The sequence below is a fragment of the Geotrypetes seraphini genome, chromosome 12 (genome assembly GCF_902459505.1).
Source record: "Geotrypetes seraphini chromosome 12, aGeoSer1.1, whole genome shotgun sequence".
Taxonomy (NCBI): Eukaryota; Metazoa; Chordata; class Amphibia; order Gymnophiona; family Dermophiidae; genus Geotrypetes; species Geotrypetes seraphini.
The window spans coordinates 6,017,541-6,031,762 of record NC_047095.1 but is presented as its reverse complement, the minus strand read 5'-3'; the positions used below and the strand labels follow the sequence as shown (position 1 = coordinate 6,031,762).

Below are 14,222 nucleotides of genomic sequence, written 5' to 3'. Positions count from 1 at the left end.
GAGGGTGGGTTGGGAACCTTGGCTTTAGAGTAATATCTATTGAATGGCGGAATATGCTACCTGACTTATTAAAAAAGGACATTTTTTTAATTGTATTTTATATGAGGCTAAAAATAATTTATTTTCTTTCTGTTTAAATGGTTAACTTGTTTTCATAATTATTTGTCTTTATGTTTATGTGAATTGGAAGCTTCTATACTGCTACTAATGACTGGGGAGTCACCCTTTCATGTACCAAGTGGGTAGCACCCTGCTGTTTCCTCCATGTTGCTATTCCCCTAATTGTTTCTTTGTTTGCTACAGTGGTCTGTGAAGAGTATTGTCTTAATTCCTTTCGTGAATCCTTTGGTGCCCTTTTCTAGTTTTAATTCCCTCGGAAGGGAGTTCCACTACACTGGAGCCATCACCAAGAACATTCTTTTCCTGACGCTTTTGTATTTGATATCTCTGAAGGAGGGCATTTCCAGTAGGTATTCTAGGCTCGAGTGTAGGGCACAAGTTGGTTTATGGTTGTCTATTCTGTTTGCTAGGTATTGTAGTTCTGAAAGCTGAATGATTTTGTGTGTCAGCAACATGATCTTAAATTGTACTCTGCTTTCAATTAGGAGCCAGTGTAACTCTCAGTAAGAGGGTGACACTCATCTGCTTTGATTTTCCCAGCAGAAATCTAGCTGCAGCATTTTGTACTATTTGGATCTGCCTGATCATGTATTTTGGGATGCAAAGCAGGATTGCATTGCAGTAGTCAAAGATTGAGAGTACCAGGGATATTACTATTTTGGATATTGCTTGATGGGTTAGATAGGGTTTTAGTCCTCTGACCCAGTAGTTTGCCATAAGCGTTTTTCACGACACGTTGGATGTGTATTGTCATGTCTAGGTTTGGGTCCAGCCATACTCCTAGGTTTCTCACTCCTTCCATGGATGATTTTATGGTGTTGCATTCAGAGTTAGTTGGTAACTTGGGATGTTTTCATCCCATTTGTTGATTAGAAATAGTTCTGTTTTTTTCCTGTTGGCTACAAGTCTGTTTGTTTGGAACCAATCAAAGATTTTCTCTAAAACTGTCTTGATCTTCTGCTTGGTCTTCACATTCTGTTTCTTCAGTGGGATGAATAGTTGGACGTCGTCTGCATAGATGTAGCATTCCCATCCTTGTTTTCTGATGAATTTCCCCAGCGGTTGGAGGAAGAGGTTGAACAGCATGGGTGACATGGCTGATCCCTGTGGTGCTCCTATGTCTGCTTCCTTCCAGTTGCTTGTAGTCCCCTGCCATTCTACTTTCATTAATCTTTTGGATAGAAAGGATTCTATCCATGCCATGACTTTTCCTTTGAGGCCTATTTCTCTGCATCTCAATTTTAGCAGTGTGTGTTGGACTAGGTCGAAGGCCACTGAGAGGTCAAGGAATCCCAGCAGCACGTCTTCTCCTTTAGCATGGTGTTTGAGGACCAAGTCCTGTACTTCTACTAGTCTGTTTCCATGCTCAGGTGTCTCCTGAACCCTGATTGGGCCTGGTCTAGCTTTGATGAGTTTTCTAGGAAGTCTGATATTTGTTGGCAGGCTAGTTTGTCTATTACTTTAGATACCCATGGTTGGTTGGCTACCGGTCTGTAGTTGGACAGAGTTTAGATAGCCATGGTTGGTTGGCTACTGGTCTGTAGTTGGACAGATCTAGGTCTTTTTTTTGTTCTTCAGAATGGACTTGTTGACTGAGAGTTTCCATTTGAGTGGGACCTCTCCTGACTGTAATGATTTATTGATAAAGTCTGTGAGGTAGGCGTGTCCCGGGCCATCAAGCTGTCTCATTGGGTGTATCTGTTTTATTAGTACACCCCGTGGCATAGTGAGGGTGGGAAGTGTCAGGGGTGGTGGCGCCCCCCCGCACCCTCCTCTCTACCCTGTCCCCACTCCTTTCACGCTTCTGCTCCTTCCCTGCCCCCCATGCCACACTCACATCCTCCCTTCTCCCCATACCTCTTTAAATCTTTGCCAGCACAAGCAGCTTCTTCGGCCTGCTGCTCATGCTGACGTTGGCTTTCTCTCTGATGTCACTTCCTCACCCCACAATCAGGAAGTGATTTCAGAGGGGAGCCAGGTTGGTATGAGCAGCAGGCCAGAGAAGTTGCTCACTCTGGCGAAGATTTAAAGAGGTACAGGGGAAGGGAGGGAGGGCGTGTGCCATGGGGGTAGAATGGTGCTGGTGCCCCCCCAAGATGGCACATGAGGTGGTCCATCCCCTTCCCCCCATCTCCCTTACTATGCCACTGAGTACACCATCTTGATTGGATGTACCAAGAAGAGGGTATATAAAAATATTAAACAAAATAAATGAAAAAAAGAGAACAAAGTGAACAGAACATCCAGTAAGAAGATTCTCACTGTCTTAGTGGGTGACTTTGTCGGGCTAAAGAAGTGCCTTTCTGAAGAACTCACTGTTGGGGATACTAAGTGATTAAATGCTTACCATTACTGTAGGCCTCTGTTGTCTCATGGCAAGTCAGATGTGCAATCAATCGCTGCTCTGCAATTATTTGCCCATTGATAAAGCCTTCCAATTTCAAATGAAGAGCATTTGTCTGCCCCCTGACAGTGATAAGAAAGCTGTACCAGTCACCCACTGTTTCTTACAGAATCACCCTCAGAAGGTAGACAACTTGCTGAATGTGGGGTCAGAATGACGGCTGTCTCTTCTTATTGACATTTCACTTTACAGAACTGGACACGGTGATAAATTACAACCGCTGAGATCTGGCCTACCGGGATGCGTTGAAAATATATTTTCCACTTAGACGTTTGCAGAAAAGAGAGAAGTTAACAGTGAGCTGGATTTTCTGTTGCCACACTGACCATATTCATTGGCGAGGCAAAAAAAAAATCAAATTCTGTAAAGTAAAGTATCTAAATAGTGACTGGAAGTGTAGCGTTTCAGTCGCTAAGGAAACAGAGCAAAGAATTAGTGTCATCCCCTCATTCTGTAACTTGGCACCTACTATTAAACACCAGTGCGCCCCGCAATGTATGGAATATTAGCACTGATGCACATCAGAGACACTAGTAATGGGCATTTATACACATGGAGGAGCATAATTGAAAGTGACGTCTAAGTCCGTTTATGTCCATATCGCAAGTCGTCCAAAGTTAAAAAGAGGCTAAGACACATTTTCGTAAGATACGTCCAACTTTTTTTTACTTTCGAAAATCATCTAATTGTACGTCCTACTGATCTGATCGTCCAAGCCACTAAATCGTCTATCTTTATACTACATTTCCGTTCAACATTCAGTCCAAGTCCAAAACGCCTAGAACAAGCCCTGTTGGATGTGGGAGGGGTCTGCAAAGTGATGGACTGCACACCCAGACATGCCACCTAAATAGTGGGGTACCTTACAGGGCACCGCTGTGAACTTCACAAAAAGGGTGCCATGGCTTCTCCTCACTACAGCTCCCTTATAGGTGACGGTGAGCCCCCCAAACCACCTCCAGAATCCCCTAGATCCACTTATCTATCACCCCAATAGCCCGTATGGCTGCAGGAGCCACTTATATGCCAGTAAAAAAGAGTTTTGGGGGTGTATAGGGCAGTGCACATGTTTCAGTATCAATGCAGTGATTAAAGGGGCTTATGGGCATGGGTCCTCCTCTCTATGGGTCCCTAACCCACCCCCAAGACGACTTTAGCTGCCTCTGGGCTGGACGACTAGGTTTTCCTATGCTAGGCAGCCAGGTGATGATGGTCTGGAGGCTGAAATTTAAAGTTGTGAATAAAATTTTTATGGGGGTTGGTGATCACTGGGGTAGTGTGTTTGCAGTGCTTATCTGGTGAGTTTAGGCTCTGTTGTTAAACTTTCGGTTATACATGCTGTACGACTAAGTCTAAGCCAGCCCACGTCCCGCCCAACTCCTGCCCTCGACACACCCCGTTTAGCTTTCGACGTTGAGCGGCACTATGAAGGACTAGGTCATTTTTAAATACGTCCAAAACCCGGTTTTATTATCAGCGTTTGGACGTTTTTGAGAAATGTTCATCCAAATGCCGACTTAGGCTGGTTTTTGGACGTTTTTCTCTTTCGATTAAGAGCCCCGTAATGTATACACCAGTATTGCTTAGTACATAACAGTGAGGGGCGCATACATATGGGAGGAGCTTAGGAGTGTTGCCAAAGCAATGTGCACCACTTATAGAATGCTATCATGGTATACTAAGACAGTGTTCTTCAACCTTTTTACACCTATGGACCGGCAGAGATAAAAGAATTTTGTGGACCGGCATTGGTCCGCGGACCGGAGGTTGAAGAACACTGGGCTAAGTCATGGGCCAGACCCCCACTCATCTCTACCCAATCTCCGCCCCAGAAACCGCCCCCATAATAGTACTTATTGTAACACTATTTTTTTCCATTCATTTTTCATAGATACTCACAATATAATCTTATTAACAACACATAATGGTTAACCACAAAATTAACTACACAAAGCACACTGACAGCAGATGTAAATTCTCAGAATTGACCTAATTCAATCACTAATTTCAAAAATAAAATCATTCTCCCATACCTTTGTTGTCTCTCTCCCTCCATGCTATGCCTTACCTTCTGGCCTGCTCCTGCCTAGCCATTTTATGCAGCCCCCGGCCTTATCTTCAGGCCGGCTCCCTCTTCCTCACTGATGCAGTGCACAAAGCTGCAGGCAGCGGCTCCTTGCGTGTCCCGCACCTCATCTGGAAGCCTTCCCTCTGACGTTGCGACATTCGAGAGAAGGCTTCCAGTTCAAGTGCAGGACGCATGTAGGAGCTGCTGCCCGTGGCTTTGTGCACTGAGTCAGTGAGGAAGAGGGAGCCGGCTCGAAGATAGTGCTGCATCGATCGCACCGTGGACCGGCGGTTGAAGAGCATTGTTGTGGACCTGATGCATTTGCCGGTCCTGTGGACCGAAAGGAAATTTGGACCGGTGGTTGAAGAACACTGTACTAAGACACATCAACTTAAAACAGGCATAAGTGGGGGCACACTTAGGTTTTGGCACATCCACACGGTTTTGTGCTAGTCTTAGACTCAGGCGCGCCTAAATGTTACAGAAGTGGTGCTGTGCGGCCCACTGTAGCACTTAAATTGAGGTGTCAGATTATAGATTTTCTCCCTGTGAAATTTGGAAGATAAGGAAAGAAGGATTACCTACCTAAACTAAAGAGCACCAAGAATTTGAGACATACAAACTCCCGTAGATCAAACTGTAGAGAGTGAAGTTTTGCCACCAGCTCCTGCGCATGACTGATAAGGTTATTTAGAGTGGCTCCTGCTTGGGAAGCTATTAGCGCATTATCCACCTGCAAAAAAAAGAAGATAATATAAATGCTGGACAAGGGTTCACTTAAGGATGCTAAAGAAATATGTGAAATATATCAACTAAAGTAAGGTTGTGTTTTCACTTTTTGTTTTCTCCATGAAGTGAAAACTCTAGAAATACAGTACTCCCCCGATATTCGCGGTGGTTCCGTTCCAGGAACCCTTTTACGCTTTGTATATCGCTTAGAAATTGGATAGGCACTTTATCAGATTTTAATAAAAACTTGAAACTCATTATACTTGAATACAGAAAATGCATTCTAAGAATAGTAAAGTAAGGAACAAATTGCAATAAAAGTGAAAGAAAGTACCAACCTAGGGCTCCTTTTACTAAGCTGCGTTAGCGTTTTTAGCGCACGCAGGAAATTACCGCACGCAAAACCCGCGCTATGGGGCTAGAACTAACGCCAGCTCAATGCTGGCGTTAGCATCTAGCGCGCGCTATTCCACGCGTTAATGCCCTAACGCGGCTTAGTAAAAGGAGCCCCTAGTCCTAGAATGTGTCTCGGACCACATTTTAAGGAGAAAAAAAATAATGAGTAGAACCAAAGGAAAAGTGGAAGGCTGGGAGTTTCCCTTTCATTAAGAGAAATAAAAAAAAATAGGGAAATATCTTACAGGACAGAACAGTTAGCAGAGTATCGAGTCCAAGACTATAGTATTCCTGCTCAGAATTACAATCTGAAATAGGAGAGGACACTGCTATCAGAATAGGACATTGCCCAGAAAATGCCCAGTTTCACCCAGGAACCATAGTGTACTGTAGGGAGACTCCTGCTAGAATTTGTAGTGTCAATAAACGGTGCTTAAAACATAGGCACAGAGGAACAAGATGTCTATTATGAGTTAGGTACCCTTTCAAGAATCGCACCTAGAGGCGCCTAGATTAGACTTAGGCACCCCCTATTTATGCCTGGGTTTCCTTGACCTAAACACCGATATCCAAGTCCGATTTAGGCCCCTACACGGAAAACACACTCATGATCCACCTATGATCAGCCCTTAACCACACCCACTTTCTGGTAGGCACCAGTGGTGTAGTAAGGGGGGTGCGGTCTGCCCTGGGCGCACTCTTCCGAAGGGCACGGCACCTCTTCTCCTCTCTATCCCCTTGCTCTTCTCCTTGCCGGGCGCACCCCCCCCTTGCCTTTCCCCAAATCTTTTTTACTTCCCCGGCGTGAGGTTGCTGCCCACGTTTGCATCGGCACTTTCTCTGACATCACTTCCGGGACCCGCGCACAGGAAGTGACATCAAAGGGCGAACCAACACGCTGCTCATGCCAGAGAAGTTAAAAAGGTACAGGGAAAGGGAATGTGGTGCGTGCACGGCAGGGGGGTGGAGGAAGGGACGCCACCGCCCTGGGCTCTGCTCACCCTTACTATGCCACTGGTAGGCATCTTGGACTAGGTACCTAGTTGAAAGTGGTAGGTACCTACTGAGATAGGCACCTAGAAAGCAATTAATTTTAATTGAATCCAATTATTAAGCCTGTTATTGGCGCCAATTAAGCTTTTTAAATAATTAAGTTAGGTGCCTAGATTGGCTAGGCATGCTGATCTAAGTGCCTAACTATAGGTGTCCTTTATGGCAGTGGTCCCCAACCCTGTCCTGGAGGACCACCAGGCCAATTGGGTTTTCAGGCTAGCCTTAATGAATATGCATGAGAGAGATTTGCATATAATGGAAGTGACAGGCATGCAAATCCTCTCCAGGTATTTTCATTAGGGCTATCCAGAAAACCTGATTGGCCTGATGGTCCTCCAGGACAGGGTTGGGAACCACATAGAATCTGGTCCTTTGTGCTCAGAGCCAGCATGGGCAGTGTGACTGGGGTAGGCCCGAGGGGCTTACAGAAGAGTGGAGGAGGGGGTTCAGGAGTAACAGCACATGTAAAGGAAAACTTAATATTTAGACCACAACCTAGTTAGCTAACTGGGGGTGGGAGGGTAAAAGGCTGAAATATCACAGCTAACCAGTTACATTCTGGTCATAACCAGAGTGTGGGTAGAGCCTGTGGATAATTCAGTGCTGGTGCCTGCATAGATGCTGGCATTCAATATATGGGTTCAATTCAGTCCATAGCAGTCAGCATTGAAAAAACACTGACTGCTGCCAGCTAAACATTGACCGGGATGATTCTAACTATTGATTTGTCCTCATATCTCCTAAGTTTCTCTCTACGAATTAAAAAAAATATTATTCAAAACAGCTGTTGATCAAAATAATCAAAGTTACCGCACTGAGCTTTCAATTTTCATTCAGAAGCTAGCTGTATACTAGAAGAGCAAAAGTAATCATAGCTTCACTTTTCTTGATTTGTTCACACTTTTCTATCGCCTATTCACTGAGTTACTGCATATGTGAGCAAAATCATGAATGGTGCTGAAATAAGAATGACAGAAGGTGGATCTTATTATGGTGGGATACCAGGGCATTGCGACTCTCTATAACAAAACATGGCGGGCTAGGAAGAACCATGATTTAAGGTGAGGGAGGCCCAGTCATCTGCAACAGGTGGTTTTGACTAATGCAGTGTGATCGTGTTGGGCTGGTAACGAACAATTCACAGTCATCTGATCTGAACTCCCTGGACTGAAGGAGATTTGGGTATGTTTATTTAAATTGTGCCACTCTCTCCTCTTACATGATCAATGCGGAAAATTTAAGAAAATGCAACTAAGCAACCATTACATTTTAAATTCTATAGATGTTATTGACATATAGACAAAGCAGATGGAGTTGCACTCTATTTAATGGGAATGTCTATTCTGAGCTGAAGCTCTTGCAAGCCGTTTTCATGCACAGTTGATTTTATATAAGCTGATTGACACCTTTGGGGGTTGGGTTTCACTGACTTGTAATTTTTTTTTTTTTTTTGTGCTCCTGGAAAAGGAATCTGTAGAGCTAGTATTCTCTAGTTAAGGCTGAAAATTCAACTCATCATATTTACAAAATTAAAAAAAAAAAAAAAAAATCCATCCTGCCTTGTTTTTAATTGCAAATCCTACTCGGGGGACCAGTTCTACTGCTTAGGAGGCAGCCCTCTGCCTTCTACTAAGAAACCAAGTGCAGTCAATTATGGTAATGAAATGTCAATAAATATAAAAATTTAATACAGTGTAGTCTTGGTGAGTGGCAGATGAGGATTTGCCTCTCAGACAAATTTGCTGTTGCTGCAAAAATTAAATGCACCTGAAAGAGATGCTGGTTGCCCCAGTGGCCTCCAATAGCAGGGTGATGGGAGATCCAGACACCTATTGGGTTTCCCATTATGGAACAATCTCAGGGGTAAGGCTAGTGGTCATCTTGATGTCCATCCTAATGCTTTAATTTACTGTTATTTGTTGACGAGCTTATTTGACAACACATAACCAAGCTAATACCACACCTAGGTTTTACAAGGGGGGGGGGGGGCTGAAAAGTTGTCAGCCCACCCAAGAAGAGAATGATATGGATATGGTTCAATCAGTGATCTGAAACAATGTCAAAAAACATAAAATTTAATTTCTGCAAATTGGCACTTAACGAAATAAGACACCACTTTTCAGCAACAGTGACAAAATAACGCTCAGAATTTAGGAAGTTGGTTGGGCTAAGAACTTTTCAGCGCCCTCTCATATTGCTTGCTTTTTTACTTTTAAATGAAACAGTGGATGGGAAAAGGGCTGTATGAAGAGGAATAATCCATTTTTGATAATGCTGAGCATCATGTGAAGAGAGAAATGACCCAAAACATTTTGATTGTAGAAGAATTACTGTTCAGACATTTGTAATGCACCTCTTTACAAAAACACAGGATGAAAAATGAGTTTTGGTGGTTCTACTGGCAATTGTTTGGACTCACAATTATAAATATTTCAGAGTTCTTGGCCAAAATTTTTAAAATAAAGTGCAGTAGGTTGTTGTCACTGTCTACAGCAGTGTATCACAATCTGTGTGCCTCCTGAGATTTCAAGTGTGCCGCGGCACATTGGGCAGGAAGAGAGGCTCCAGCGTCTGTGTCAGCTGACTTGCAACTGCCTCCTACCGTCGTGTATCCCGGGATTCCTGCCTTCCTCATCTTCTCTCCCCACCCCCGGACCAGCAGTGGCACTCTAGGTGCTTTTAACTTTGCCACACAGCTGCCGCTAGCATTAGTTTAGACGCTGTTTCATCAGGCAACCTCGAGGCCTTTTCTAGGCTGGCCCGCTTCGATGATGCGAGGTGGGTCGGCCTAGCAAAGGCCCTGAGGCTGCCTGATGAAACCGCAGCTAAACTACCGCTAGCGGCAGCTGTGTGGTGAAGTTAAAAGCACATAGAGAGCTGCCGCTAGACTAGAGAGAGGAGAGGTATTGCTGGAGAGGGAAGGAGCGAAGGGGTACTGCTGGACAGGGGGGAGCGAGGGAAGGGAGAAGGGGTGCTGCTGGACAGGGGGAGGAGGGAAGGGAGAAGGGGTACTGCTGGACAGGGGGAGGGAAATGGAAGTGAGAAAAGGTGCTGCTGGACCTGGCAGAAGGGGAGGGAAAGGAAAGGTGCTACATACTGGGGGGGGGGGGGGGGAGGTGAGATTGGTGGGGCCTTAGGCATATGGGCCAATTAGGCCTTAGACCCCTCCCTGGTGTATCCCACAATGTACCAGGAAAGGGCAGACCAGCCTCATTTCAATGGAGGTGAGTCTGCTGGCCTGCTGGACCTGGCAGAAGGGGAGGGAAAGGAAAGGTGCTACATACTGGGGGGGGGGGAGGTGAGATTGGTGGGGCCTTAGGCATATGGGCCAATTAGGCCTTAGACCCCTCCCTGGTGTATCCCACAATGTACCAGGAAAGGGCAGGCCAGCCTCATTTCAATGGAGGTGAGTCTGCTGGCCGAATGGTAGGAAACCCGTCCGTCTGGCCATCGTTAAAGGTTAGCAGGGGGGTCTGGGGAGGGTGGGGGGGGGAGTCTGCAAATTGGGGGGGGGTCGTTGTCAGGTTATCTATAGTGGGGAGGGTTCTGGCAATAGGGACTGGGCACCCTTCTGCCAGCGATCTTCAAGGGGGGGTGTTTCAGGCAGGAGGGGTTGGGCATCCCTTCTGCCTCGTTCGTTCGGGGCGGATGGGGGGTGTTTCGGGCAGGAGGGATTGGGCATCCCAGCTGCCGCTTTCGTTCTGGTGGGTGGGAGACTGGTGGCTGCAGATGCGGCTGCTAAATTTATCATGGCACTAGATTCTTTGCTGCGATAAGCTTAGTGGCCGAATCTACTAACAATGTAGGCCAGCATTTTGCTGGTCTACATTTTACGCGTCTCCCACTGGACTAGGGAGACGTGTACAGCCACCTAGGTTTGCCTAAGGCTAGTTCAGGGGGAAACCACGCCCACGCCTAGCCTTAGGTGAGCTTAGGCGGGCATGCTCCCGGAGGCGCCTCCAATGTAGGCGGCATGCCTCAGAAGTTTGTTTGTTTTTTAAAATGTTCATCCCGATTGGCTGATTAGTCAGCTGTAGGACGCCTACTGCTGCCTACAATCGGGACGTCGTTTATAGAATCCAGGCCTTGGTCCCCAATTACCCCAGATATATTAGATAGGTTGTGAGCCTGCCAAGACAGATAGAGAAAAATGCTTGAGTACCTGAATAAATCCATTTAAACCATGAGATCTTGTACATGAAGTTCACTACCAAGCCCCCAGGCTGCCCCTTTGCTCTGCTTGGATGTATGTGTGATCAGTCTACTAAGAATCCTGGCCCTCCAGCCATCCCAAAGGCTTATTTTTGTGCATTTTTCCATAGGATGTGTTTTTTTTTATTTTTTATTTTTTTTATTACTTCTTACTTTTACAATCAAGCATAATACAACTTGAAAAAAGATCAAATACTTCACATTAGAAACAAAATCATAATAAGGAAACAATACTATTTGGTTATTTAGTCCACAATATTAATAGTAAAGAAAATCAACAGGTAATTAACCCTTAATGAAATTAGCTTAAATTATAGGGAAGCAGTAATACTCTTCATTACCTAAAGCCGGGAAAAGCAAGTTACACATCATTTGTTATGGGTACTCCTCTTTCCTTTGATTCAATAAATTCTACCAGCTGTTTGGGTTAAAAAAAAAAAGAAAATTCTTAGTTTGATAGGTAATAAAACATTTTACTGGAAATTTTAACAAAAATACTCCTCCCAAGGCCAGGATTCTTGGCCTCAATGCCAAGAATTCCTTTCTCCGCTTCTGGGATTTTTGAGACATATCTGGAAATATATGAATTTTAGAACCCCAAAACTGATCATTTAAGTGCCGGAAATACAATCGTAGTATATATTCCCTATCACTTTCCAAAGCGAAGGTAACTAACAGGGTTCTCCTTTCTGTTACAACTTCCAGCGAGCACTCCCCAAAAGTTGTTAAGTCCATATCCACCCCTTTATCTCCTTGATTCTCATTAGGAGTAGAAACTCCTACAGGATTTTTTTATCTGAAGGTAATTAACTCTGACAATAGGAGGTAAATTTTCTGGTGGAATACATAGGGCAGGATTCACTAACCTGCCAGATCGGGCCTGATTCGGGCCCGATCCGGGCAGGTCCAACTAATTCAATAAACTTTAACATGCAGATGAGGGCGGTCGGAGGAACGCCCCCATCTGCAGGTACAGATCGTGCTATAGCGATCCCCGCGCATGCGCAGACCATCTGTAGATTCTGCTCGCAAACCAAGGTTCTACTGTATATGGAAGTCATAAGAGGGTAAAAGAATAAGGCTTAGTTCCTCATGTCTAGTGTATATTATATGATAGTAGGGATGTATTGTTATGTTAAATGACCATGGGATTCATTTTCAAAAGAGAAAAACATCCAAAAATGGCATAAAGGGGCATTTGGATGTTTTGTTTGTTAAAAGTCCCATTTGTCATTTTCAAAACACAGTTTTTAGACGGTTTTCTATGCTGATTGTCTGCAGTGCGTCTAAATCTCAAGTGGGCACATTCTGGGTGGGATTAGGGCAGACATGATTTGGACATTTTTCTGCAATAATGGAACTTGCAGAAAACATCCAGGGCAAAACTTCGACGTTTATGGTTAGACTTGTTTCAGTAATGAACAAGTGCCAAAAAGGTGGCTAAACTGATCAGATGACCACTGGAGGCATGAAGGCATAGTCCTCCCTTACTCCCCCAGTGGTTCCTGGTCCCACCCCCCAAATATGTGAATGAAACAGTACACATCGGCCCTTAAGACAGCTTCAGATGTTATGGTCAGTCCTATTAGAGCAGCAAGCAGGTCTCTGGAGTAGCCTGGTGTTCAGTGCAGTGGACTCCAGAGAAAGGGACCCAGACCCATATCCCACTCTAACAAATACATAGTGGAAAGTGTGAGCCCTTCCAAACTCACTCAAAACCTACTGTACCGATATATAGGTGACAACTGCAGCACAAGGACTATTGGGGATATAGTTGGGTACAATAGATTTTGGATGAGTTTTGGAGAGGGTTATAGTGAAATGTGTTCCTGGGACCCTTTATGTGACGTTCACTGAAGTGCCCCCTAAGTGCCACACTCTTCTGCTGGGATGTCTGTATGACCAATATGCTAAGCATCCCCCCACATCCCGATGGCTAATTTGTGTGGTGGTTTTTTCATTTGGACGTTTTTTTTAAAACAGTTGAAAAAGATAGACACACTGAGGAAAAACGCATCTAGGAAATGGCCATTTTTTAAAACAAAAAGATGTTTTCCTGTTTTGAAATTGGTCATTTTTTCTATTGAATTTTTGGAAATGGATTGGGGTTTGTATACACTTCCTCCTCTGAATCCGCGATTTCAACATCTGCGGATTCGGTTATTCGTGATTTTTTTTTTAGGTGGAACAAAAAAACAACAACTTTATTTCGGACCTTCCCCGCCTCCCTCCCCAGGCACTTCAAGCATTTTCCCTACCTGTCCTGGTGGGCTTACAATCTATCTAATGTACCTGAGGCAGTGGAGGAGTAAGTGACTTGCCCAGGTTTACAAGGAGCAGCACGGGGATTGAACCCACAATCTCAGGATGTTGAAGCTATAGTTCGAACTACTATGCCACACTCTCCCTGAAACGTCCAAAATCTTATTTAGATGTCATATTGAAAATGCCCCTGCACATGAAATAAAAAAGCAATAAAATGATTCCTTCATTTCATTTAACATGCTAAAATGCAGAGATCAGATGAAATGAGAAAAAATAAACTGTGAACGAAACAAAACGATTTTCCCAAGCATACCACTTATACAGAAGATCACTTTATCCAAGTGTAACATTTCCCAGATAAATCTGGCAGTACTCGCTGCCAGCTGCTCTTCTGTGTCTCTAAAGGCAGTCCACATTTATGCAGTCAGGCTAAAGGTTAACTCATCATTAATATCAAGAGTAGCGAGTTCAAATAACCACACCTCCCCAATGATGCACAGGTCACATTAGCACTGATACCAACCGTAGGATGAATTTGATTGCTTTTCTCATCCTGCCCCTCTTGGTCCTCATAATGTTAAATGGACAACACCTGAACCAATTAATAGATTAATTTTTGTATTCTAAAATCCTTCCTCTGCTTTGTTTTCTGCATCTCTACTCTTCCTCCGCTTCATTCGACCTAAAGATAAGAATGTTTGTTTCTTAAGGATTTGAAAGCACAAAAACAACTGAGGCCCCGAGGCCCTAAACTTACCGTGCCTTTACTGTTCATCGCTCAGCCAGTTCTAACCGGTTTAGGGCTCCTTTTAAAAATGTGCGTTAGGGCCTTAATGCGCGGAATAGCGTGCGCTAAATTGCCGAGCACACTAGCCGCTACCTCCTCCTTTTAAGCAGGCGGTAATTTTTCAGGTAGCGCGCACACTAATCTTGTGCGTGCGTGAAAAATGCTAGCGCACCTTAGTAAAAGAAGCC

The 14,222-nt window shown here is 44.4% G+C and overlaps 1 protein-coding gene across 2 annotated transcripts in view; it reads right to left on the bottom strand.

Annotated features, from left to right (window-relative positions):
- Positions 1-14,222, bottom strand: part of NR5A2 (nuclear receptor subfamily 5 group A member 2) — a 255,326-nt gene that overhangs the window by 66,008 nt on the left and 175,096 nt on the right. For both annotated transcript variants that reach the window (XM_033915244.1, XM_033915243.1), the window contains exon 7: positions 5,178-5,325. In XM_033915244.1, the coding sequence (XP_033771135.1) occupies positions 5,178-5,325 (148 nt within the window). The remainder of the gene's footprint in view (positions 1-5,177; positions 5,326-14,222) is intronic.